Source organism: Nothoprocta perdicaria, unplaced genomic scaffold (genome assembly GCF_003342845.1).
Source record: "Nothoprocta perdicaria isolate Ctin4 unplaced genomic scaffold, notPer1 scaffold_74, whole genome shotgun sequence".
In the NCBI taxonomy this organism is placed as follows: domain Eukaryota; kingdom Metazoa; phylum Chordata; class Aves; order Tinamiformes; family Tinamidae; genus Nothoprocta; species Nothoprocta perdicaria.
In genome coordinates this window covers 3,231,920-3,257,827 of record NW_020456021.1, presented here as the reverse complement: position 1 = coordinate 3,257,827, position 25,908 = coordinate 3,231,920, and the positions used below count along the sequence as shown (strand labels likewise).

Sequence of the window (25,908 nt, the reverse complement as noted above, 5' to 3'; positions counted from 1 at the left end):
TTTCCCCCGTGAAATTTAGCGCTCTACTTGGGAAATGGAAATGATGACATCTGGCAACTCTGAGCATATGACCATAGCCAAGATAAGGAATGAAGTTCCTTAATCCAGCCTAACTCTTAATTTTTATTAAAAATTTACTACCTAAATATGAGCATTTTAATTAGATGATGCCTTTATGAAAAGGGTACCTCTTTTTTTGACTCAGAAAATTTACTTACTGGCTTTAGACAGATGTAYGAGGCAAGTTGGATCACTGGAATGAGGCTGATGCTGCATCCAGCTGTGTCTGAAGGATTTGGAGTAATTGGGAGAATTGCTGCATTTGTTAAAAATGAAGGTGTTCTTGCTTCTGGAACCTAAACATTAATTTGCAGTGGAAAGAGTCAATGCCAATTTTATTTCAGAGGTCTTGCAGAATGGTCTGAAGCCGCACAACTTCCCACTGCCCTTTTGTAATACAGGCAGATATTACTACAGTGTTGTTTACAAGGCTGCTTTACTTTTAGAATTAAGAAACTGGAAGTAAGAAACATATTCTATTTGTTTGCATTTCAATATATATTATGTCCTGTTTAGTGTCATTTTCTTCTCAAAGTGTGTCATGCTCGGGTAGGATGCCCTCTGTATCAGCCTGTCTGCTTTCCATGTTAAACTCAGTACCAACATCGCCCGGCCTATTCCTGTTGCAAAGCACACAATAGATTTCCAGGCCCGGCGCTCCAGATTATTCAATTCTCTAAAGCTAAAATAAACTCTGCTATTTTTCAGATGATTACGGAAAAAAATAGGAAAGATTCCTAGAGCTTTAAATGTCAAACCAATTACTTCTTGAGAAGCCCTACAATATACACACATGTATCCAGGTTATCACTTCACAGTTCCTAYAGGCATGTAACGGATATGGAAAGCATGTTAGTTTTCAGACAATATGAGTTAGGAAGAATAAAGCTAATGTTAACAGATACTGTCATAAAACTTGATTTAAAAGCTGTTACATCTGGAGGGTACTGGACACAGAGGTATGTGTAAGTTAGAAAACTACTGCTCTATTTGCATCTAGAGGTAAAAAAGTAAACGATTCCTAGTAAGAGGATACAGCATGGTAGAAATATGTAATGTATTTCATTACGTTAAACGACTGAATAAATCAAACATGTTTTAATGTCAAGGTTAAGGAATAGACTCAAACCTTGGAATAGCCTACCTCTGGTGAAGAGGCCAGTGGGAATTTGCAAATATCGTCTAGAGCTACGCGGCACAGATGCATACGCGTGGATCTGACTAGTGCTTTAAAATAAACCCATCTACTTGTAAAAGCACAGAAAGTTTCAATGCTTAGGAAGGTTAAGTCTCCTTCCCCCTTTTTGCCCTGCCCTGAACTATGTAACATAAGATACTGACAGGGCTACCTCTTGGTCTGAATGAAGCAATGACCTGAAGACCTCAGGAGAGGATCACACCACAAAGCCCATCAAAACAAGGTGAGTTGGAGAACAGAGAAAAAAAAAAAAGCGGGTGGGGGGTGGGGAGGTGGGACACGTAAACAAAGTCAAGCTCCTTCTTGCCTGCAAGAATTTGAGTAGTTTTTGATCCACAGAATCTTCTGAAAAGAAAAACTTTAATTATTTACAAATTTTTTTTTCAGGGATAAGGTGACTGAGTTCTTAGGAAGTTCATGCACGCTTTTTCAACATCGAGCATTACAAACAGCACTGCTAATTTTCTCTTGGATATGTCAACTATGAGCCTCAYAGGAAGTAAAAATACAGCAAGAATCACACACACAGAATCACAGAAGGGTTGASGTTGGAAGGGACCTCTAGAGRTCATCCAGTCCAACCCCCTGCTCCAGCAGGGACACCCAGAGCACGGGGCACAGGGCKGCATCCAGGTGGGTTTGGGAGATCTCCACAGAAGGAGACTCCACAGCCTCCCTGGGCAGCCTGTKCCAGGGCTCTGTCACCCTCACAGGGAAGAAGTTCCTCCTCACATGGAGATGGAACTGCCTGTGTTGCAACTTASACCCATTGCCCCTTGTCCTACCACTGGCCACCACTGAGAAGAGTTTGGCCCCTTCCTCCCTCCATTCAACGCCTCAGGTACTCACACAAATTGATCAGATCTCCTCTTAGTGTTCTTCAGGCTAAATAGGCCAATTTTGAGAAATCTGAGTGTGCAAAATTTATAAGAGTTAGGCTTAACTCTTGAAGTCCCACTTTTACCTACAGTTTGCCCACTGGCACCTAGGCTGTGCCTAGCCATTGCTCACACGACTGATGAGTACAGAATCCCTGAGGTCCCGTGTACACCACCAGGCCTCCTTCTGCAGCCACWTGTCTGCACAGGTCCACATGCAAAAGCAAACCCTCGCCCAAGGACCATGAGAAACCTCAACAGAGAGAGTCAACAGCCACTTCCCAGATCACATCCTCACTAACCAGCCTGGATCCTGTGCGATACACGTCTCTCACCACCTCTCCAAGGCACAACTGAGTAAGCAGCAAGGACCTGGCTTGAATGRAACACATGGCGGGGTACATCCCATTGCTGCTGTTATCTCACTGTGGCTTTAATGAAGTTACAAACAGTACCAGCAGCTCCTGTTGGGTTTCCTGAAGAAGACAGACCACAAGAGTCRGGAGCCTCGGGGAGGTAAGGTGCCTTTGGGAAGCCCTGTGAACTGCACAGAGCCCTCTGGGGCCCTCGGCATGCGGGATTCAAGACAGAGAGTTCCCTCAAGGCTGTATCGTGCTATCAAATAAGGACACTGGAGGGCTTAAGCCAGTGACTCAAAATATGCTCCGCCTCAAAATCCAAGAAAAATTAATGACGTGCTCGTAGGTTAAGGAAGCTGTTAGAGTTTGTTCTTAAGAAAAATTTAGTAGTTTACTCAGATTTCCAGAGCAAGGATACCAGAGGAGCTAAAAATTCACCACCTCAGATGCAAAAGCCTCTTGTTCTGCTTTACAGATGAGCTACTCCATACACTAAMTAAATTATCAACCGTGTGGTTGTCTCACCATGGCTAAACTGACTGATTTTTTTCACTCCTCCTTTTCTGAGCRTTTTTGAGGTTAAATTCTTCCCAGTTGGGACTGCAGTCATTTCTCCTCCCCCTCCCAGAGCAACAAGGCAGTTTTTCTATTAGAGCCTCTGCTCTGTGAAGAGTCTGCTCAGTTTCTCCAACAAGAAAAGCAGCAGTGTCACCAGGGACCGCTTCAGTGTCTCCTCCGCTTCTGCCGCTCTCCTGCAAACGGGCACTACAAAAACATGCATTTTTTATGCGAAGTAATCCAAAACCTCTATAAGAATTCTTAACTGTTATTCTATCCAGCATGAAAACCAATACAAGCAGATACATCTAATTAGGCGGCCACCTGATACCCTGCACCACACAACTGAGTCATGCTACTTTTACAGCATTTGTCATCTCAGATCTAGTACAGGAATACACAACTTGCACTTTCTTCAAAACATTTTTTGTACTATAATTAAATAAACACACAGTTCCCACCCCATTAACTTCTACTGAACAAAACTGATCCACAGTATTCGCTTTAAAACTCCTTTTTAGATAGCAAAGCACATTACTGACCATTATGTTAAAAGCACATACCTATTTAGCTCATTTAATAGTACACCAAGTTAAGCTTTAAATAACTCATTCTTAATTCTGTTTTTTTCTATTAACATCACATTTTATTAAAAAAATAAGTTTCCTATATTCAACATGTATATTAGCTTGCTGCATATGACTGAGGATCTCAGACCGTTAACATTAAGTGATAATAAATCAAACACTTTTTCTTCACAGCTTTGAGAAAGGGCAGGGAGAAAGAAAGGGARCACAGGAAAGAGGAAGGAAGGAAGAGGAGGAAGCACCAGGCCATTCCTAGCAGGAGAACCAAAGAGTTCTGCACCATTGCATTATGAACCTGCATCACAAATGGTAAAAAAAGGAAAACTTATATTGACCAARTGTGGGTATATTCCATATAATTAGAACACATTATTGGGAAAAGACTAGACCGAGAAGGAATACATGGAATACATTCTGTTTGCAATTGGCTCGCATTCCCAAGAAATAATTTCCTTCCTTCCCTATGAGCCACGGTTGATTTTCTTGCATCTGTGTAACTACTACTATTCCAGTATGTCAGCTGCACGAAAACCAGCTACAAGACGCTGCAAGGAAGCCATCCAAAACTATTTTATCACAAAATTTCCCCARCCATGGCAAGAATGATGGATAAACTTGATGGAGGAAATAACTCGGAGGTTATGTGTATTACGTATTTAATTTGTAATCCAAATGCTCACCCGGACATATTTCCCACATTGTGTGTAGGAGCCTTCCCTAACACGTACGCGCGGGGCCCATGTTTTCTCCACGGGGCCCAGGGCCTGCGCAAGAAGGGGGAGAAGTGGCCTCGAAGGCTGCCCTGAATCCCAAGGGAAACCCGTGCGCGGAGCTGCAGCTGCTATGAGCAACACTCTGCCCTGCTGACCCCGCTCGCAAGCAGGGCCTGCGTGGAAACCCTCGCCTGCGCAGGGAAACCCGGAGTTCCCGCGTCTCCGGCCTCGGTGGGAATCAAGGCCTCATGGAGAGCCCCGAGTACCRGGTCACACTTGATCCTGTGCATAAGGATGGATCCCGGGAGCAGAGGGTTCTCTGCTCGGTGGATTCTCTGCTGCTTCTCTTTGGGAGAAGGGAACGACACATTACATTCCCAGTAGGACAATGAGGAGAGAAAAGAAGCTCTGCAAGGTGGGACAGAAGGCCCCCCTCTTCCTCTGACAGGTTTGCTTCTGGGAAGAGACAGATTCCCTTCAAGAGACAGATTCCCTTCAAGGACTTCCATCTAAAACTGGAGATATATATATCCTTGCACAAACTGTTTCTTTTTTTCCCCCATTTCAATACCAAAGCCTTTTTAGGACGGATAAAAGGCTGACTTTGCACTATGAACAACAGTGGAACTTTAGATTCTTTTAAAATTAAACCACACTGCAATCACCCAAACAAATCCCAAACATTAGTCTGATGCTACTAAAGCCAAGAACAAACAAGCAAGCAATGAACACTGATATTTTGGTATTTTTGCGTGGATATTACAAAAAATAGTAATCATACACTTTTTTTTTTAAATGTTCATTACTTAGATAAAGCACATATGAATGTAACATTCAGAATTGTAACATAGAAAATGTAATGTGGGCAATCTGCTATTCCAAGTACACTTACCAAAATACAATTTTATAATGAAGGAAGTCTCAAAATACACCTGTACAACAATTGGGATCCACAAAATATGATTTAATAGTAGCACTCAAGATCACTTCATTGAAACCACTTTTATAATACTGCTTGAATAGTAATCTCTGGTCAAAGAGCATTCTTCCCCTTTCCCTAGCCCGTCCCACTAAAGCAAGTGTGGAATTTTAATTGCAATGCATATCTTTTAAAACCCCAAATCTGAAGCAGTCCTATTAACTATTACACTGCCTACACTTAGATACTGCGAGGATGGGAATCACCCTCTCTGAGGCCTTGGTACACTGAGACACTTACCCATATTATTGTCTGTAGCGCAAGCAGAATAATCTTGTAAAGGGCAACTAAATAGGGTCAAAATATGAATTACCTTACTACCAAATCATTCCCTATGTGTTACTTAAGCCTGTAACATTACAACTTTACTGAAAAAGAAAAAGTTAACCATTTTATCCTATAAATATTTTCTTTATTTGCTTTATGTTTAGAAGTTGCTATTTTAGTTCTATTAACAGAAATACATAACAAAAGCTCCCTAACAAGTGGAAAAAAAAAGTAATTACAAATGCTGAAAAAGTTGGCCTCATTAACATATGTACAGACTTACTTAATACACATCTTTGTGGGAATTAATCCATTTTATGACACACATTTATACAGGCATTAAACATTCCCAAGTAACTTTGAGCAGAGAATATGCCAATTCTTACGTCTGGGCAGACAAAATGTGTATTTCAATTCTGATTGTGGAGCTAACATGCAACAGATACAACATTCAGTCTGAGCTGCTGTTGATAAGTTGTTCTGTTCCTTCCTGCAAAGATCTTTCTGTTGAATTTGGATCCTTCTGTCCCTTCTTTTCCTTGTTCTGCTGTTCTTGCAGTTTCAGGATTATTTTCCTTATTTCTTCTCTTTTGGTTTTCATTCGTGGGCGTGGAAACCAGTCTGTTAAGTTCATTGGTAGCTCAAAACTCAGAATGGGATTCTGAAAGGAAAGTTCATTTGGACAGCACAGTGAGGAACTGTAACCTGACTAACTGGASAGAATTCTTCAGCAGGGAAAAACACACTCCTCCTTCCCCATTTACTCTGTCCGAAATTAAATTTCTACAGCTTCCACAACTAGAGGTGTCTTGTACACCACACGATTAAGGTCAAATAAATCAAGTCACAGTATGTTACACAATACCTTCCACACAGGTCAGTTCCGGTTACAAGAGTGCCCAAATAACCTACTCAGTTTGCTACCTCTTTTAGGTAAAACATTTAGCTGCATAAATTGCTGAGAGAAATCATTAAAAAAAGCTGTGATGGTATAGCAACATTTTTTGAAGGTGACTGGCATCAAAATCCAGAGCTGCTTAGGAATCCACGGCTATATATTCCTACTCTACCTTTAGGACCGTAACTACCTTTGAAATTTTGTTTTACATTTCACCCAAAAAGCAGGGCCTTGCTAGAACTTAAGTCATCTAAACAGTTACATAATGATTACTATGAAACGGGCAGTACATTCTGGAGATTTTTTAAATAGCCTTTGCTATTTAATTCCAATTGTGGCAGATTCAGAAAAAAACACCATGAGGAGGCAGGTAACCACAGACAGAGGCTGATCAGGTTCTCTAGATCTCCTGTTTTGCAACAGSCTGGATGAGGAACAAGCCTGTTAATAAAACCTCATTAGTGTAGTTACTGAAAACAGATGTTTCAAATGAAACGTGGACACATCCTAGGGCTTTTTCTGAGGGAGAGGGTCAAATTTGGGAGTATAAACGGAGGGCAATCGCTCAAAACCAGGCTGGTGGCAGAGGCACCGTGCGGCCCACGTGCTGCCCACCCCGGCGCAGTAGGTGGGTGCCCCAAKCAGGAGCCTCCTCCTGCGCGGCCACCCCGCGCTCTAAGGGCCCTGGGCCCCGCTCAGCGGCGCCGTCTCCTAGGCCCAAACGCGGGGTAGTCCCGGGCCTCCCCTCGGGCCCCTCACGGGCGGCCGCGGCCCCGCAGCGCCCTCTGCCGGCCGCCTCCCTCCCCCCCACGCGGCCCGGCCGCCATCTCCCGAAGCCGCGGGGAGGCTCCTGCCGTTACCCCACGCGCCTCCCGCCCGTGACCRGCCGTGTATGGTTTTCCCTCCCCCCAGAAATAATTCATTATTGTGCATGTTAATGCATACATTAAAATATATAAAAATAGCAAAACRCCTACAGTAAAGAGATTTTTACCATTGTAATGATTTCACTAACTCCCATCTGATTTCTGCTGGGCAAAACCAATAATGACATAAAAAAAAATACATACCTCAAAAAAACTCTCCACATACTGCAATATATACACTCCACAATCACTAAAGTTATTTTGTTGTGGCACTTTGGGATTGGAACCTTTCATGACATCTTTGGAAAAGCTTCTTTTACTGCCTTTCCTGACTTCCCATTCCACCTCTAGGTACCTACAATGAAAGAACATGAAAATTAAAACTGTTTTTTTTTTTTTTTTTAAACTTGCATAATTTTGAGAAAGCTAAGAGATATAAAACTTACTCCCTTAGTGTTTTCACAACATTGGACCGGGAAGGGCCTCTCAGTGAGTCCATAAGCAAAATGCAAGGCCTATGAGAGAACACAAGTTTTAAGTACACTTATTTTGGAGCAGTTCAGAAAATCAAGTTACGCAGGCAGCTATTAAAACAGTTGTGGTGTGATCTTGAACAAAACTAGATCAATACTACATACTTTTGCCAATGCTGTATAATCCCCTAACTGGGGTACCTAAATGAAAAGTAGATATCTTTAGACTTAACCTTCCACTAGGTAGAGCAAATTTGAAGACATTTTAGTCTCATATTGAAAGCATTTGTTGTAGGCGAGTTCTAGTTACCTAAAAAGCCCTCAGGCATCTATGCTATTTCAGAGTACAAGGTATCTGGGTCACCTCAACGGCACTGGAAAGATACAGAACCTACAAACACCCTCCCGGAGGGGCAACTGGAGCCCAGGCGGGACATTCTGCAGCACCTACGGGGACACTGGGTGCGTATGTTTGCGGAAGCACCAGAAAGCCAGTTTGAGAAGCACCATCTCAACTAAGAGGGATTAGCACCTACCAAAGGCAGCCTGCATTAAAGGGTGGGAGCATCACAGAACAGCAGAGAGTAATGATATGATACAARTTAATTAAGTTAAAGTCAACCAGAGGGTTTCTGGCTGTGATGCTAAAGCCGAAGCACACTAAGTAGAAGCTACATGACCTCTTGAAGGAGGGAAAGTAATAGCACAGAAGAGGCAGGAGGTAAAACGTAAGGAGAGGAACTGTAGTTTGCAGAGGCTTTTTCAGGAAAGTTGACAGAAAGTTCAGAGCTTAGCTGAGAGGTCTGTGTTACCCGGTGGGTCTCCAGCGTCCCCAGGACATCAGAATGCCTAAACTGAGAACATAGCTGCAGCTTTGGGACTCTGACTCTCAACCTGGATAGAGGAACAGCCAGTCATTTATCCTGCGCTATAAATGAGTAGAGATCTAGAGAACAGTAAATCATCTTGCAGTTTTCCTGAGGTAAAGGAACTTGGAGGTCTTAGAATCATAAAGATGGAGACTTTTGACTGAGGAACATCTTCAAGAAACCTAAGAGATTTCTAAAGGTCTTTGAATCTCTATCTACTGCAGCTTGTGCTACCTGCAAAAGTTCATAAAGTTGGCGAGTATGGAAATAGACTCATCTTGGAATCCACTCAATTCAGTTCATTGTTCCCTCACAACAGCTATTATTTTGGGGATCTCATGCTCAGAAGTAGACACCCACAGCTTGCTGTGCAGACCTCAAGGGACATACGTGGGGGCAGAGCTTTCATACCCAAACTGTCTAATGATTGGTGCCTAAAGACACCAATCTCTGAAAYGAACTTGACTGCTTTTCTTTAAGTCTGCCTGATGACCAGGTATGAGGTTAATAGTGCAAATGCTCCAGCTCTCCTAGCCACTTGTTACTTCTGCTTAACTTTCTGAATAGAGTGGAAAAAGAAAAAGGAATTTGGCACAGATAGATTCTGTTAGTGCTTCTACAGCTGCAAGTAGAGTGGACTGTGGAGCAAGGCCATTAAATGCATCTAACACTCTCAGATTCTAGACACTGAGCAGTGTGCACACAACTCCCAGAAAAGACCATGCAGAATTTCAGTCACAACTACGTAACTGCTGCAACCAGCTGACATGGCCTTAAGAAATTTGTAGAGTAATAATTTTTTTTTAAGAATTTTGAGGAGCAACTGAGTTTGACTTTGAGCAGTTCAGACACTGATGGGCCCAGGGGAACCAGAGCTTCCACTGAAGAACCGGTGTCTGTGACCTGATACCCCTAGTAACAGCTACAGGGGCGAAAGGTCTCGAAGTGGTCAGAAMAGAGCAGGGAAACAGAAAAGGTCACCCCTACCTGCAGAGTTGAGTTTGGAGAATATTTGAGTATTGGGTTTGAGGGGGACCCAGAGGTAACAATATTCAACTACTTGATTTAAATGACTGGTAAGGTGCTTTACTCCATCAAGTTGCTGAAAATCATGCTCTACCTTACAAACCACACTTGGTGTATGAGGAAGGGCAGAGCAAAGCACATCCCTCTGCAAATGCCATAAAAACTGACTGCAGGAACAACTGTATAATGAATGTCACATAGGGCCTATCTGTGATAGTGCATTTGCTTCACTTTCTCCAGGAGGTTACTTTATATTTGGAAGAACTGTGTGATGAGAACTACATTGCTTCTCCTAGGTGAAATCCTACCTATGGATGACGAAAAATACTTTCCAATGTCTCAATTAAATTGTATCAAATAATTTTCAACTATGTGCAGTCCCATTCAAGTTCATAAGAATGTTTCATTTTAATATTTTAAACACAGAGTCCATTTTCATCAGCTGGTCTTTTCTGTGGGGTTGTCACCATTTATTAAGGTAAAGAACACATTTAAAACATGATTGTCACATCACTAAACTGAGAAGGGAATTAAAGGTCAGACTTTTAAAAAATTAACAAGGTACTTTCAGCTAAGCTCCAAGTTAATTCTGTCCTTTTAGAAAAACAGCATTTTCAAGACTTCGTAATTTTATGTCTGCACACTAGTAAACAGAGACATTAAATATTTGCATGCATTTATCCACAGTTTTGYTGGTACATCCAAATTAGTGTACACGAGTGCTGTTTTTTAGAGCTAATCAAAAAATGCATTAATATTTTTAGGTTTTCCTTGTACTTATTTTAACTTCTGCTTAAAGATATTTATTATTTGTACAAGCACTGCAGGGAAATATTATGTATAAATAATCCATCAGCAGAATGGGACAACATAATTGAATTAATAAATTCATAGCATCACAAACTATTCCTAAAAATCGAAACACAGACGAGGTTTTGTCCCTGTATGCAAATAATTATGCATAATAAATACACATTTCACAGCACATACAAATATATAGTTTTATCCTACGCCATAATAATATATTGTAGACACCATTATCCTTCTAATAACCAATACAGTCACAAAGGAGGAAATACTAGAATGGATGAACAAAGTGAAGTGTCAGAAAATAAGTACATTTTTATTTAAAATACTCTGCTTGTTTATATACAGKGATAAATTTAATGATTCTTCTGCACTCTCCTGTTGTGGGAATCTAACAGCAAAGTATCAAAGAACAGCTTTATATGAAGGAGTTTTCTTCATAACCTGAAGCAGCTCACAGGCTTAACAGAAACCAACAACTATCATGTTGCTTGTAGCTTTATTCATTAAATTCTCTGTTCACTGAAGTTGATTACAAAGTTGATATAAGGCACAGAAGTACCCCTCAAATTCCAGTACCATGCTGGTTAACATGTATTTAGGACAAAACATGACCTTTTCCCMTAGTTACTGCCTTTTTAATTTCATTAGCTTCCAAGTTTGAAGTCTATTTTAATTCTTGCAATACTTACTGCTTGCAGATAGTAGGCTTCAGGTGCCACTGTCCCATTTCTGAATTACAGTTATCATCTGCAAGTCCACCATCATCACTGCTGTCTTCCTACAAAAGCAACACATTTACACACATTTAGAAGCTTTTTTAAAAAAAACAGAGGCAAAAGAAATTATTCCTTCTCACCATTTTTACTCAAGACAAATAACATCAAATTTAATAAAGCAGTGATAGCTTTCACCAACATCTGTCTGCTCTTTATAAAATTTACATCACCAACTTTCAGTCTCACGTTTCTCAAATCCATGACACAAAGAGAACTGTACTATTTACCATGCAAAAGAGMTGGGAAAAAAAGACCTAAAACCCACACAGTTTGCTCAAGGCACTGCTGTCCCAAATAGGTGCATCTCAACACAGGTTTGAATGGAGATTATAAATGGAGAGACAAACTGCAGTGAGCACAGAAGTACTCAGCCCCTGTTCCACAATCACTCCGAAAGTTGTCCCAACTTGGCTCTTCGATGAAGGGAAATCCAAAAGCAATCTGGTGTGATGCTACCCAAACCAACGTGCCACAAGACCGGCAGTATCTTTTAACCTTTTTGTTTCAATATCGATTGCTGTGAAGGATATGAAAGTTCCATAAATATAAAGTTCTTACATTTAAAGGCAGTCCAATGATCCATACAACTCCTTACCTTTCAAGAGTACTACTGAGTTCACTASCCGTGAGCACAAACACATGAGTACAAACCACTGCGTTGCAGRGAAAGAGATGCTGTCCAAAATCAGCAATCCCCATCAACATGATTTGGAAATTTTTTAGTGATAATTATGTTCACCTCATTAACATGTAGGGCCTTGGCTGAAATCCTCATGTTATGCCATCAAGATTCTATTCTATTAAAAAAGCACTGTTTTGTTCCTAGTACTCCTGTTTCTACTGCAGCCTTAACTCAATTTTTGGCAGATATGAAGGTGTATTCAGTCTGCCATGATCTGCCACTTCTGTACTCAGTTTGCTCACGATACAAAATATCTCGACAGCTTCATATGGAGCCAAATTCCCAGCTGCAGGGCAACCTGGGAAAAGGAAGCATCTCCTCCTCCTCCCAAGGAACATGTGGTGACCATGTGCTTTCTTCAGTGCTTTCATGCCATACACTCCAGTTTGGAAACACTCACCCTCTCCAACATCAGGGAACTCTACTACTACTAAAAAACAGGGAAGAATCAAAGAATGGTGTCATGTAAGATGACAGGAGAGGGGGATTTAGTCTGTTTGAAAGCTCACGTCTCAACATAAGCTGAAGGTTTGGTGTGTGTCCACGCACATACATACAGTTTGGAAGCCACTGTAAATAGCTGCAGGCTTTGGAAAATAACTGTTTGCTCTGGACTTAAAGGTGAAAAATAGGTAATTCCTAGTCTGCATATCTGACAGCCTCTGATTCCTTATTTCAGACAACTTGGAGTCATACACCTGTAACAGGAACAGGAAGGTCCCTTAAGAAGAGAAACTGTAGAAGTTCCAACTTGCTCACGTTTATCTAAGATTACAGAACAGGGAATATTACCCTCCTACCTGAGTAGAGAGTCAATAAAGGGCACTGTAATGAACATAGACCCYCTACAACAACAACAAAAAATCCAAACTTCCTTCAATCTTCAGCTTGAATAAGAATGCTTTGCGATTAGGTGTGTTTGTTTATAAATATCAGAGAGTCACAGAAGACCTGAGGCTGGAAGGGACCTCTAGAGATCAACCAGTCCAACCTTCCTGCTCAAGCAGAGACACCCAGAGCACGGGGCACAGGGCGGCATCCAGGTGGGTCTGGAAGGTCTCCAGAGAGGGAGACTCCGCAGCCTGTGCCAGAGCTCTGGCACCCTCACAGGGAAGAAGTTCTTCCTCACATGGAGATGGAACTGCCTGTGTTKCAACTTACACCCATTGCCCCTTGTCCTGTCACTGACCACCATGGAGAAGTTTGATCCCTTCCTCCCTACATTCCCCCTTCAWGAACTTATACATATTGATCAGATCTTCAGATCTATATTTGTTTAGAAAAACAGTGATAAACCAAAACAGAAAAGTAGCACCTAGTTATTAATGTGTCTGTTTATATCTAAGAAATGGATCTGAAAGAAGAGTTACCTGTTCTTGGTTCTGTTTAGGCAGACATGGGGAAATGAGACAAAATGAGAAAGCTGTTTTTTTTTTTTTAAGAGTTTAGCTAAAATCCTTGTAGAATATTGTCACTATGCAAACGATTCAAAATTAAATCCAAGATCAGCACAGCAGTTTCCTAATAAACAGTTCAATGAAAGAATGTACAGTCCTCTTTTTTTTTCCAGCTAAATTACTAACTTTCATAAATAATCAGTGCTTCGGATCTTACATTGCTAAAGACAGACTGGCTTTAGGCAATACACACTTGCCATCTAGACAATATTTTAATTGTCTATTCTGAACATAAAATAAATTCCATTTACCAAATAACATTTTTTTTTACCTGGTTATCTTGGTCTTCAGAAAAATCTATAAGCTCATCTTCATTTAGTTTGCTGCCATCCGTTGAGTCTTCACTATAGTTTAGTCTGATTTTATGTAAGCCATCTGCATCAACCATAGACAAYGGTACATTTAAATATCAAATATTACACCACGACTGAAGAACAAACTAATTGTAAATACCTCAAGTTTGCTGAGGGTTGTTCAGAATAACTGTGATAGAGCTGACAAGCATTATTTGATGCATRTAAGCCTAAAGTGAAAAGTTTCTAAGTAACAACAGCACAAGTTCTTCTTTACTCTGAGAAAAACTTAAAATAAATAAAAGTATATATATACACATATACATACATATATACWTATATATAAAATATATATAATATATATATAAAAGAAAAAAGAAAGACTAAAACACATCATGAAGTTACCACTGGAGATCTGTAAGGACTTTACAACAGTAAAATGTGGTACTGCTAACTGGTATTTTTATAAGAAAACTTTTCCTAGAAAAGGGATATATCTAAACCATGACAAAAAATAAAGGAGCAGGAACTATTAGGTATTAAAGAAATCCAAGATTTCAACGAGAACAGTAAATGGGCCAATGAAGTGGCTAAAGAGGCAGCACTGCATTCAAAATTAAAGGAAGTTYGGAAAGAGGTTATCAGTGGAGTTCCATAGGGACAAATTGGGAATTAATATTGCTCAGTACTTTCAAAAAGACCTCAGCAAAAAAGTAGGCCATACACTAATGCAGCTTATAGATGATACAGTCCTAGAAGGCAAAAATTGGTACTTAGAAGTATCACAGTATCATTCAAGAACTGAAATGGCTTTTGAGCACTAAGGAGTAAAAATCTAATTAGTTAAGTAATAATCACAATCATAATAATAGAATAAAGTACTTTGGATATTCTCTTCAGTGTTATTTAGGTACCATTTGTTACTGATTTAAATGTGATACAGCAGGAGGTGGCCTGAGATCCAAATCTCTATGTGCAGCAGATGTCCAGGGTCTTACAATATTAAGAAGAAAAAACAGGCAGAGGCAACTGCTACTCAGTGATCAGCTACTGCATTAGGGTGAGCAGAGGAGGTCTCTAGGCTTTCACCATATCGTTGAAAAAAAGGCACCTTTAAAATAATCTGAAATATCCAGTATATATGCACAGGTTTGGCAGTTAAGAGTTGGGATTCATGACCTTTCAGGAAAAGAACTGAAGGACAAGCAGGACAGCCAAGTGCCCCATCCCCACTACCCATCTGAGAGGAGCGGAATTTAGGCACCTAGTGCATCTAAAAGAAGACGTCAAAATATTGCTGAGTGTCAGTCTCAAACTGAGGCTCATTCTTGAATGTCTGGGAAATGAGACTGTGACCAAYAAGAATATTTGCATTAACCAAGAGCACCTGTAATGGATAAGCAACAGGGTAAGTTGCAGAGAGAAAAGCACTCTCATCCACCAATACAATGCTGTCACAAAATATATATATATACACACATATATAGTCAATATTAGCTARACTATAAACAGTCAATCACACCTAGGTTGCAAAATAATTCAGGCTAGATAAATGAAATGAAAAAAATACCTGGAAAACTGACAATGTTGTCATAAAAAACCCAAGCTCAATATATTTTACCCACAAATAAGTTTAGGATAGAAAATAGAGGTGRTTTACTGCCCTAACATATTAGGGTTAAAATCATCATGTCCTACAGCACGTAGATTAAACCATAAAACTTTTCTGACTTTTTACTCTGATACTGTGCAGTTCCTTATAGAGCATAAAGCCAGTGGCCTCAGTAGGAATCCTCAGCGCATGAAGCTAAAGCTCTTGCACTACCAGATGCTTGAGTGTCTGTGACTCAAGGGGATGCAAATGTTGCAGTGAGCACACAGAACACAGGAATCTTCTCCTTCACCTCTTTCTAAAACCATGTTGTCTCCCTCACCTCATTTCTGTGCATATTCTGTTCCAGATCACTGCAACTAATGGTAATTCTCTCTGCACAAGAGATGGCTACTACTACTACAYGGAGAAAACTTTCTTAAGTGTGACAGAGTGGTCATAGGAAAGATTAAAAGAAAAATCCTCAGTCTTTTCATGAATCTTCCATCAGCACCCTAAAGAAGTTAACAATACTGAAATGAACCTCAAGTGCCAGAAGCCACTAGAATTAAGGGTGCTTGAACAATCTGAATTCACCTCCCCACACATTACGAACATCCATGGTCAAAAGATCATCAGCTGCTCTTCTTTCCTTACCCTTTCCAGTCTCAACTGGAATTACAAAATGATTCAGGACGAAGAAAGGTCAGGTGGGAATTTATCTAATTTGGGAAAAGAGTGGTTCATACCCAGCTTTATGTCATGACACACCTGTCAGCAGTTGTTAAAAACACTTTATAGGCAACGGTAGATTAGTTATGTTGTGAGCACTCGAGTCYCATGCTACTCAAGGTTCACTGGGCGGCATTTATTCAATTGCAAAGCAGGAAAGAGTTGTGAAATGTCCTATTTTTTACAATTACATACCAAGCGACTGGCCAGCAGTTGTGAATTCACCCTGTATACCGTTTTCATCTGGAGCCCTATGGTCAAGTTTATGGCATGCTGCCTGCACAGTGTTAGGTTCTTCCACATCACTGTCTATTTGATTTAGTTTTTTGAAGCCACTTTTTCCCCTGCAGGGACTTCTCCTACAACACGAAGACTCGCTGTCCTCTGTTTCAGTGTTTGGGTCAATTAAAGCTGTATTATATTTTTTGGTCAATATCTTCTTTGTTGTGGACTTGGAAGGCGAGTTTTGCAATTCTAACTCATTTGGCAAAGGAGACGGAGTGTTGCTCTCTCCATCTGAAGAGGAAGATTTGATCTGTGTTGCAGCATTTTCATGATAGTGAGGATTTGGTTCATATTTAGGTTTTTCTAAACCAGGAAAACAAATGACAGCCAAAAACCAGTGGGCACTGCAAAGGAAAAATATATTAATAAGTAACCAGCAACTGTTTACATCAAACAAAACACAAACATGAAAATAAAAAAGCATCAAATTAAAACAAAGACACACAAACCCAAACACTATCCTCCAAAGTTATTAAAGATAGATTGTGACAGTTGTTTGYTTTTCACTAATATGACACATTTTATTGAAAAGAGATGTTGTCTAAATATTTCAATTTGTTCATACTTTACATGTGAATCCTTTGAATTAAGCATTCTTTTGGAAAATATTATTCATTAATGCAYGAACTGGATTGTAGCTTTCATGTTTTATGGCTGTATACATTTTTCTAGAAGTTCCTATCGAGTAAAACAAGTAGTCAGACCTAACAATACAGCTGAACTGCCCTTATTCTTTAGGCTAGTAGGTTTTGCAAGTGTGCATACTTCAAAKAGACAGGGGGAAAAGCGCTATGGCACCCGGTGGCAGGTAACACCACTTCGCCATGCTCAGCCCTAAAAGAACTGCAAGAAAACAAAAAGGACATTCTAACCCCTTCTGGGCAAAACTAGCAACATCCCCTATCCCAGAACAGGTCAAACTAGAAATTCTGACACACTATTCTCCTATATTCTTGCCACTATAGATTTCACTTACTGAGTGTCCAATCAATGAGAAATGTAGCAGCAGCCAGCTCAGAGACTGAGATATTTTGCATGGATCTAAGACTAACCTGATTTGGAGAGTATCTGAGGTTTCTGTGATTTAGTGTAGCAATTTGCAAAACAAAATCTAGCTACGTATTATGCAAACAAAGCCTCATTTTAAAATGCTTTGGAAAACAAGAAAAAGTAATAGCTAAAAATAAGGAGTCTAACTGATATTTTAAAAACATTAAGTAGATGATTAAAAAGCCTCAAGTCCATCAAAAGTCAATGGCTGCTCAGACTAAGTGGGTTTTGAAAATAACGTTTTCTATTGACTGACTTRCCACAAAACTAAACAAATACATTTAAGCATTGCCAAATCCTAGAATCTGGGTTATGGGGTTTCCAATTAACATATGCTTTATTACCAGTTATATAAACAGAGCAGCAAATTAACCCTTATCTGAAAGGAAAAGAGCTCTTTTAAATGTTACAAGCTGTCCCCACGCGAGATCTCAATGCAAAGTACTGCATTCCCATGGGACACTGGCACAGTCATGCTCAAATCAGGCATTTGCTGTTAGAGTTAATTCTGTATCTACATTAGTCCTGTCTGCCCCTTCACTTACTGCAGCTGGATTGCCTTCCAGCTGTTTAACCCACATTACCCAAATTAGTGGTTTCGGGAGAGTTTGAAAAGGCTCTCTGTCAGTAGGTATTAAAGCAGAGCAAGTCCAAGACAGTAATTTCTGGAATTTGCTCAATCTTCATATTGTTTAACATTTCTTGAACTATAACAACATACTCAAAAACAAAGCAGAGATGTGCAAACGTTTATCAGTGACAAAGAGATGCTGATTCTTTTGATTTTAAAGTAATGGTACAACACAACTTTCAATTTTAGAATCATGAACCCTAAGCCTTTGCCCTATACAATATGATAAAAAGCTACATTTACTTACGCTTCATTAAGGGGGACAAAAATAAAATCTTTCTCAAAAATGTCAACATGACGTGTCCACGTTTTCACTCGCCCATGTCGTTTTTGTTGTATTCTGCAAGAAGAAAGCCAAACATGATTTGTAGAGTGGCTTATTTCCATTTAGAACATTTCCAGATGCTTCACATTAGCAATTTCTGAAGGCTTCGTGAGCATATACCATGTAAGTTTAAGTTTGGATGTTTCCTACAGCTTTGCTAGCACCATTACACTGTTTCCAAGTATTTTATTTCTGTGAGCATCTGTTCTAGCAGCCTTCATTATACTTCACTCTTGACAATGTGGTCTYAGCAACAGACTTACGAGAGGTTTGAAGTTTCATGAACATTTCTTCTCTCTCTCTGATTAAGGCGTTTATAGAAGAATGAACTAAACACATGTATTCTATCAGCATCTTCCTTTTTCAGTTTTTCAAGTACCAAATACCTAATTAGTTTAAAAAAAGTAAAAAGAGCTTATTGAAAAAATATGTAAGTGTTAACTCAAAGCATTAATTGCCCAAGTTTAGTAAAAGAAGCCCCCCTCACAGTGATATATCTCACTATTGGATTATTTTGAGAGTCTGAAACTGAAATAGGTACAACAATACCCTGGTATTGTTGTAACTAACCAACCAACTAACCAACCAACTGTAGAGATCTCATYAATATAAGTATTAATGCAATATCTGTTCAAATATTTGAAGATAGTAAGCATTTTGCTCAAGCAACAAGTTGCTCTGATGTTTTTTATCTGTAAAATTTAATTTAATCTACTGAAAACTACATATGCTTCATACAGCATACAGATATAGCTATGTAATAGCTTAATGTGCATCTTACATCAGAGACATTACAAGTATAATTTTATGTTAAGAAAAAAAAAGTTGTGAGGAACACAAAGATCCTGGACAACTCAACTGAGCTTTTCCCCCAAGTAAGAACTGTGCCTCTGACAGGCAGGACAGAGCAGGCACCACCGTTCCTTGCAAAAATGCCATGCACAGTTGGAAGATCAAGTGTTATCAAATGGCCTAGTTAAGTTTGAATGCAATAAATTTTCAAGATCCATGGGAGAGAACAATAAAGATGAGCTAAATAAAACTTACTTTAAATAAAAATCAATAATAACATCATTTAAAAATTCTCCTTCATTCAGGCAATGGAGGTCTTCATTGGTCACAGAAATACCACCTTTAGCAGGAGGTGGTGGATAAACGATCAACCTGAAAAGAAAAATGCACTCGATAACAAATGTGAAGCTCCCCCGCACCCTCCAGTTGCTACAGGGCAAAGAAAAACATCGTACTTTTCTATGGGGCCAATAAATACTGTATGTGGTTCTCCAATTTCTTCATCATCATCAAAATATGGTAATTGCTTATTCCGCTGCTGCAATTTGGACTCAGAAGCAACCTTAAAAACATAAACTCATGATTAATGGGCATACACAGTCCAAGGTTATTAAAAAAAAGTAACACAGTTTGGTGAAGTTCAGAGGTGGAAGATTCAGTGATTTGGGAAGTGCTTCAAGTTTTTTTCTTTCTTAGTATTTTTATTACTCTTATGTTTATACTTCTATCAGAACCTCAAAACTTCTGAATTTTTTAAGAAATAGTTTTGGTTAAGGAAAACATTAACTGCCTTTAACTAAAAGAGCAAATTAATTTCTCTTGAAATATTATGGTTTTACAGTAGATAAAATTTGAAATTAATTATGTTCTCTAATTACCTTACAACTTTCTCATTCCATTCTTTTTGAATCATAGTATTACTTGCAGATGACTATACACCCTTAAATTAAATTAAACACACTACTAAAGTGCTGCAAGCGCAGAGATTACTTCCCAGAKCCCTGGTACCTGCTGGGTGCCCATTCTGGTAACCTTATACAAAAGCCAGGAGAGGAGTACAGGATTTTTTTTTCCTTTTTCCCTTAAGTGAACAGCACACTATCTGCACTGGTGTTTATAATCCAAATAAAATGATGACTTTGCTCTAAAACAAAACCATAATTACATTTTTTATTTTGTTTTCTCTATGAGAAGGGCTTCCTTTGGAATTGTCTTCCAAGCACTTGGTAAATGCAACCAGTCTGCCGTTGGCTTCTTCAAAGGAAATTTTCACAAAGAAGTCAGAAATATTATTCCTAATACCAATGTCAGTAATTATTTTTTCAAAGATCGAGTTTGCATGAGGATCAAGGCCAGTTTCAAAGATCAAAATGATGTACTGCTCTTCTTGACCTACGGACAAAGACACARAAAATTATCCAGTTAGAAGTAAAACAAAACGGGGCTCATCTATGAAACTACAGATTTCCAAGAGCCTTGGGCCACCACACATGCACATGTTACTGGCAATGCACAGAGCACTAGTACCCACTCACACACTTGCAACTTGCAGAGTGAAGGATTAAATAACAAGCCCTTCTACATAAAGTTGCAAAAAAGAACTCTCAATTCCTGCCTTAATTTAAAATTATGAAATACCTCTAATGCATTTTCAAAGACACACTGACTGCAAGGTCGGAATGCATTTCTCCTTTGCATCCTGAGTGCCAGTCCCTGACCAGCACCTGCCCTTTTCCTTATAACAGTTCCTACATCCTTGTTTTAACAGCCTTGCAGAGATCACACACTCAGCACAATTCCCTCTCAGCACAGGGAAATACCATGCCCTGACTTCTCCTCCCAAGTCAACGCTAGAGCGGTTTCACGGTTAAAAAATAAAACAAAAAAAAACCCCAACAGTAAAGACACATTCATCTGCATAAATACATCAGAAAAGGAGAACAGAATAGTGTGAAGACAGATGTTAGTCTCAGTCTACTCAGTCTACTAGAAAAATGGCTAGCAAAAGACAAGAAACACAGAAGTGTTTCAGTGGACACAGAATTACACAGCACACACTCAAAGCTGGAAGTTCTATGAGAACTATTCTTATTTATTCTGGATACATGTTGTCGAGTAAATAACAACTGCAAAAAAAAGTAACAACAAACACACAGAAAAAACATTTTTTGTTTGAACAAATCTGTGTTGCCCTGAAATCCTACACCATTTCCATTTCTCTGTTCAGCAAAACAGTTTTAAAGCATACAAGGAAAGGGATTTAAAGTGTCCTCTCATCACAATTTCCACCTCCTTTTACAGGTGAAGGGATTTCACCACCTTCAAGAGGGAAACCCGGATTTCTGGACCTGGCTTTGCACACGTAGTGTGGTCAGCCCTGGACATCTCCTCCTACGGAGAGCATCTGCAGAACAAAATCCTCTCTCACGCCAACTCCTGCTACCCCTGATACAGCCTGTGTTTCTTTTGGTGCCGTAACTTAGATTAAACAGTTTGCCCTAAAACTTTACCAGAAGTTGGGGACTGTGAACTGGATTTACATCATATAAACACTCATCATCTTAAGAGGGGAAAAGCCCCGGGAGTTATTTAAGGACTGAGAAATAGGATTCAGCCTGCAAATCCCAGTATCATGTGGCAGCTAATTCAAAGCTGCAGGAGAAGAAAATATTCACACACACATAATGATTTCTTGTTGGTCGCTCTTAGCCTGGCAGGCTCCCCGCTGTGAATCCTCCCCATTTCCCACATCAGCACAGGCCTCAGGCATCTAACTGGGTTTTGAGAATTCCTTATATACCCATATAGCAGGGCACCTATAAGTTACCTATAAGCTTACACAGCTAYGGAGTCACCCCTTCTGCTTGGAGGACAGAGGGCCAATGTGTTACCACAAAGTATTTATAAACATCAGYCAGAATGAAGCAGTTAAGCAAACAAGCTAGCTCTGAACCGTAATTTCAGGGGGTCAAAGAGGGAGCGCAGGGGGAAGGTGGAAAAGGAAGGATTTTCTCTCCAGGCAAGTCTGGAATCTTTCCCTTTGTTCACCTGTGAAAGAGGAGTCCTGGGGTTTAATCCCCTAATCCCTGCCAGCCCCAGCACTGCTCCTAGTCCCTCCACCCCTTATTTCTGTAACTGCAGTAATCCCTACAGCCCAGGCCTTTCATGGGAGGCTGGGGAGRGTTATCACCACATTATTTTGCTTTGGAATTGCACAGTTCTGAGACTGTCAAAAGCATTCTTCCACCTTTTCGTGCCATTACTAAGATTTATATATGTATTAAACTGAGTACAAGCATAAATAACCATCAAATTTCACCTGAAGAAAAATCAATATAATGAAAAAGCACTATGCTAATTAAAATATACAATGCACTTTAACTTTCTCAGGAGAAATTTTTATTGACAATAAAATTAWAATTAAGATATATTAAATAAATGTATCTTTTGAGATGTAAAATATACTTAGTATATTTTACAGTAGAAAGCTTTTTGCCAAGCTGTTCTGAAGTCTACTGCCTATCTGCCTAAAATGTGATGCCTGGAAAAATCCCATACTTGCTGAACCAGTGATGCSAGTTTTGTTCTTCAGGATGTTCAGTAATGGTCCAAATATTAGAAATATATTTCAGATACAAAAATAGACTAAAATTAATTTACTTACTGTCTCCTTTACATTCATACCACACATTATCTTTACTCATCTTCAGCTGCTCTCTCAGGCTGCTGCAGGTTGACGGCGCTGTTTGCAGAAAAACCACGGGTAATTTTCGGACACTGCACCACTCACATTTGGTCAGCTCAGAAGTTTTCAGGTTAATGTCTCGGACATCACTTTCTGATTCTGGAAAAACAGGTCATGAAGTTGGAATAAAATCTAGTTGAAACATGCAGAATGTGATTTTAATGTTAACTTTGAAAGAAAGCTTTTAAATTAACACACACGGAGGAAACGATGCCTGTCAGTGTGCTGAAAGAAAGATGAAGCTCTGCTGTTATCTGTCTGGAAAGCAATCAAACCCAAAATCCAATCTTCTCACCAAGTTTATTCCAGCCTTTGTGTCACAGAATAAAGAGTATTTCTAGAGACCAGGTAAAATTAAATTTGGATCTAATGCTATGACACCTTTATAACCACCTTCTAAAACACAGTTTGCAGGTTTATCTTTGTCTAAGTTCCTTAAAAGGTTAGTTTAAAATGAGGGTGAGAACAAAGACATGTAGAGAAACAATCTGACTGCTTAAGCAGCATAAGATACTACTCTTAGTATCAAACTGTAATGCTGAAGTGAAATGCCAAGTGAAAGTAAATTTTTAAAACCATATTTAACTAAATTTTCGGAGAATGTCATAGACACCAACATTGGGCATTTTATGGGTTTTAGTGAACTATAAAAATGGAAAGAAAAATAAGGTTAGTCAAAGTCTCTGGCATTTGTTGAAAAGGCATTTAAGTTCAAAGCAAGCAATTACTTTTTGGTCAAAGAAACGGTTAAGGACAGTCGCTCAGAAGCTTCYGTTGGTGGCAGCCTCCACCACTCTGCAGACTAACTACATCCTCCTACAGGGGGGATAGAAAACACAGACAGGATGGAAACAGAACCAGGGCTGACAAAGCCCTTCGAGTGAATAAAAAAATCAAAGCAAYGAAGCCTCTCCCCTCCCCAAAAGCGGGACACAGCAGGAGACACTGCAGACTCTGCGGGCAGTTCCTGAACACACTGAGACCACCTGCTTGGAAGATGAGGAAGGAGGCAGGGAAGGCTTCCACGGAGGCCAGGGCTGCAACGCAATCCATCCACACCCAGCTGCTCTAGGTACAAGCCCAGCCGGTTTCAGGTAATTCCAGCRTGACCCAGTAAATTCTGCCCTTCTACTTTCTCTTCTTATGTTTTCACAAAATATAGGGAACTTAAGAGTACCATCATTTGATAGGAAAAGAAAACAACACTAAACTCTGAGTGTGCTGCTAAAGGAAAAAAAAGTTCTTGCATCTTAACTTTAAAAAACACACACAAGCACCCCAATCTATCCCTGTTACTTAGTTTTAGAGTAAAAAAAAAAAACTATTTCTAAAAATTCATGACAAAAAGTGACCAAAATCAGTACAACTGTTATTGTCAAAATGATCATTTCCATCGTCCTGAGCCTTATCTACTGTCTTTCAAAATATATCTGCCCCTTTATTTTCTATTTCTAACGGAGAGAGACTTGCTGGAGATGTGAAGGTGRGGGCAGCATTGGYTGCAGTGATCATGCATTGATAGAGTTCAGGATCCAATGMGGAGGAGGCAGGGCTGCAAGTAGCCTTGCAACCCTGGACTTCAGGAGGGCCAACTTTGGCCTCTTCAGAGGCCTGCTTAGAAGGATAACAACGGCTAGGGCTCTAGAAGGAAGAGGGGCCCACGAGAGCTGGTTAGTTTTCAACCAGCATGTCCTCCATGCCCAGAAACAGTGCATCCCTATGAGCAAGAAGTCAGGCAAAGGGGGCAGGAGACCTGCGTGGATGAGCAGGGAGCTTGTAGCAAAACTCAAGCAGAAGAAAGCAGTATCCAGAATGTGGAGGAAAGAACAGGTCCCTTGGGAGAAACACAGGGAAGGGGAATGGAAGATGTGACAGGGAAGGTTAAGGCACGTTTGGATTTAAATCTGGCAARGGATGTTAAAAATAACAAGAGCTTGTTCAAATGTATCAGTGGTAAGAGGAAGATCAGAGAAAATCATAGAATCATAGAATGCCGAAGGTTGGAAGGGACCTCAGAGGTCATCGAGTCCAACCCCCCTGCTCACACAGGGTCACCTAGAGCACGTGGCACAGGGCTGCATCCAAGCGGSTTTTAAAGATCTCCAAAGAAGGAGACTCCAAAATGTGAGTCTGCTGGTGAATGGGGTGGGTGCCCTGGTTACAAAAAACAGAGAAAAGTAGAGTTGCTGAATGCCTTCTTTGCTTCCGTGTTTGCCAAGGGCAGCCCCCTGGAATTCCAGACCCTAGGGACCAGAGAAGAAGCCTGGAAAGAAGAAGACTTGCCCTGGATAGAGGAAGATTGGGTCAGAGAGCACCTAAGGAAAMTTGATTCCCACAAATCCATGGGCCCTGATGCGATGCACCCCGGAGTGTTGCAGGAACTGGCGGATGTCCTAGCCAAGCTGCTYGCCATCATCKTYGGAAGGTCCTGGAGAACRGGGGAGGTGCCGGAGGACTGGAAGAAAGCCAACATCACTCCGGTCTTCAAAAAGGGTGAGAAGGAGGACCCGAGTAACTACAGGCTGGTGAGCCTCACCTCCATCCCTGGAAAAGTGATGGAACAGCTCATCCTGGCTGCTGTCTGTAAGCCTGTGGAGGACAAGCAGGTGCTCAGCAGTAGTCAGCATGAATACAGCCAGGGGAAATCATGCTTGATGAATTTGATAGCCTTCTACAATGGAGTGACTCTCTGGGTAGACGAGGGGAGAGCAGTGGATGTCATCTATCTGAACTTCAGCAAGGCTTTTGAYACTGTCCCTCACAACATCCTTCTGGGCAAGCTCTGGAGGTGYGGGATAGATGAGTGGAAGGTGAGGTGGACTGAGAAGTGGCTGCATGGCAGGGTGCAGAGGGGGCATCAGCAKCACAGAGTCGAGTTAGASGCCTGTAGTTAGCAGTGTCTCCCAGGKGTCAGTTCTCGGTCCGGTCCTGTTCAACTTACTCATCAACAACCTGGATGAAGGGCTGGAGTGCTCCCTCAGCAAGTTTGCTGATGATACCAAACTGGG

At 40.4% G+C, this 25,908-nt stretch overlaps 1 protein-coding gene across 1 annotated transcript in view; it reads right to left on the bottom strand.

Annotated features, from left to right (window-relative positions):
* Positions 1 to 4,626: 4,626 nt before the first annotated feature.
* SENP6 (SUMO specific peptidase 6) overlaps positions 4,627 to 25,908 on the bottom strand; it is a 68,931-nt gene continuing 47,649 nt past the window's right edge. The window contains exons 13-24 of the mRNA XM_026051277.1: positions 22,820 to 22,999; positions 20,321 to 20,547; positions 19,611 to 19,717; positions 19,411 to 19,527; positions 18,627 to 18,749; positions 18,286 to 18,378; positions 16,268 to 16,701; positions 13,728 to 13,831; positions 11,231 to 11,319; positions 7,810 to 7,878; positions 7,568 to 7,718; positions 4,627 to 6,260 (exon numbers count right to left, since the gene is read on the bottom strand). Coding sequence (XP_025907062.1) covers positions 6,051 to 6,260; positions 7,568 to 7,718; positions 7,810 to 7,878; positions 11,231 to 11,319; positions 13,728 to 13,831; positions 16,268 to 16,701; positions 18,286 to 18,378; positions 18,627 to 18,749; positions 19,411 to 19,527; positions 19,611 to 19,717; positions 20,321 to 20,547; positions 22,820 to 22,999 — 1,904 coding nt within the window. The 3' untranslated portion in view covers positions 4,627 to 6,050. The remainder of the gene's footprint in view (positions 6,261 to 7,567; positions 7,719 to 7,809; positions 7,879 to 11,230; positions 11,320 to 13,727; positions 13,832 to 16,267; positions 16,702 to 18,285; positions 18,379 to 18,626; positions 18,750 to 19,410; positions 19,528 to 19,610; positions 19,718 to 20,320; positions 20,548 to 22,819; positions 23,000 to 25,908) is intronic.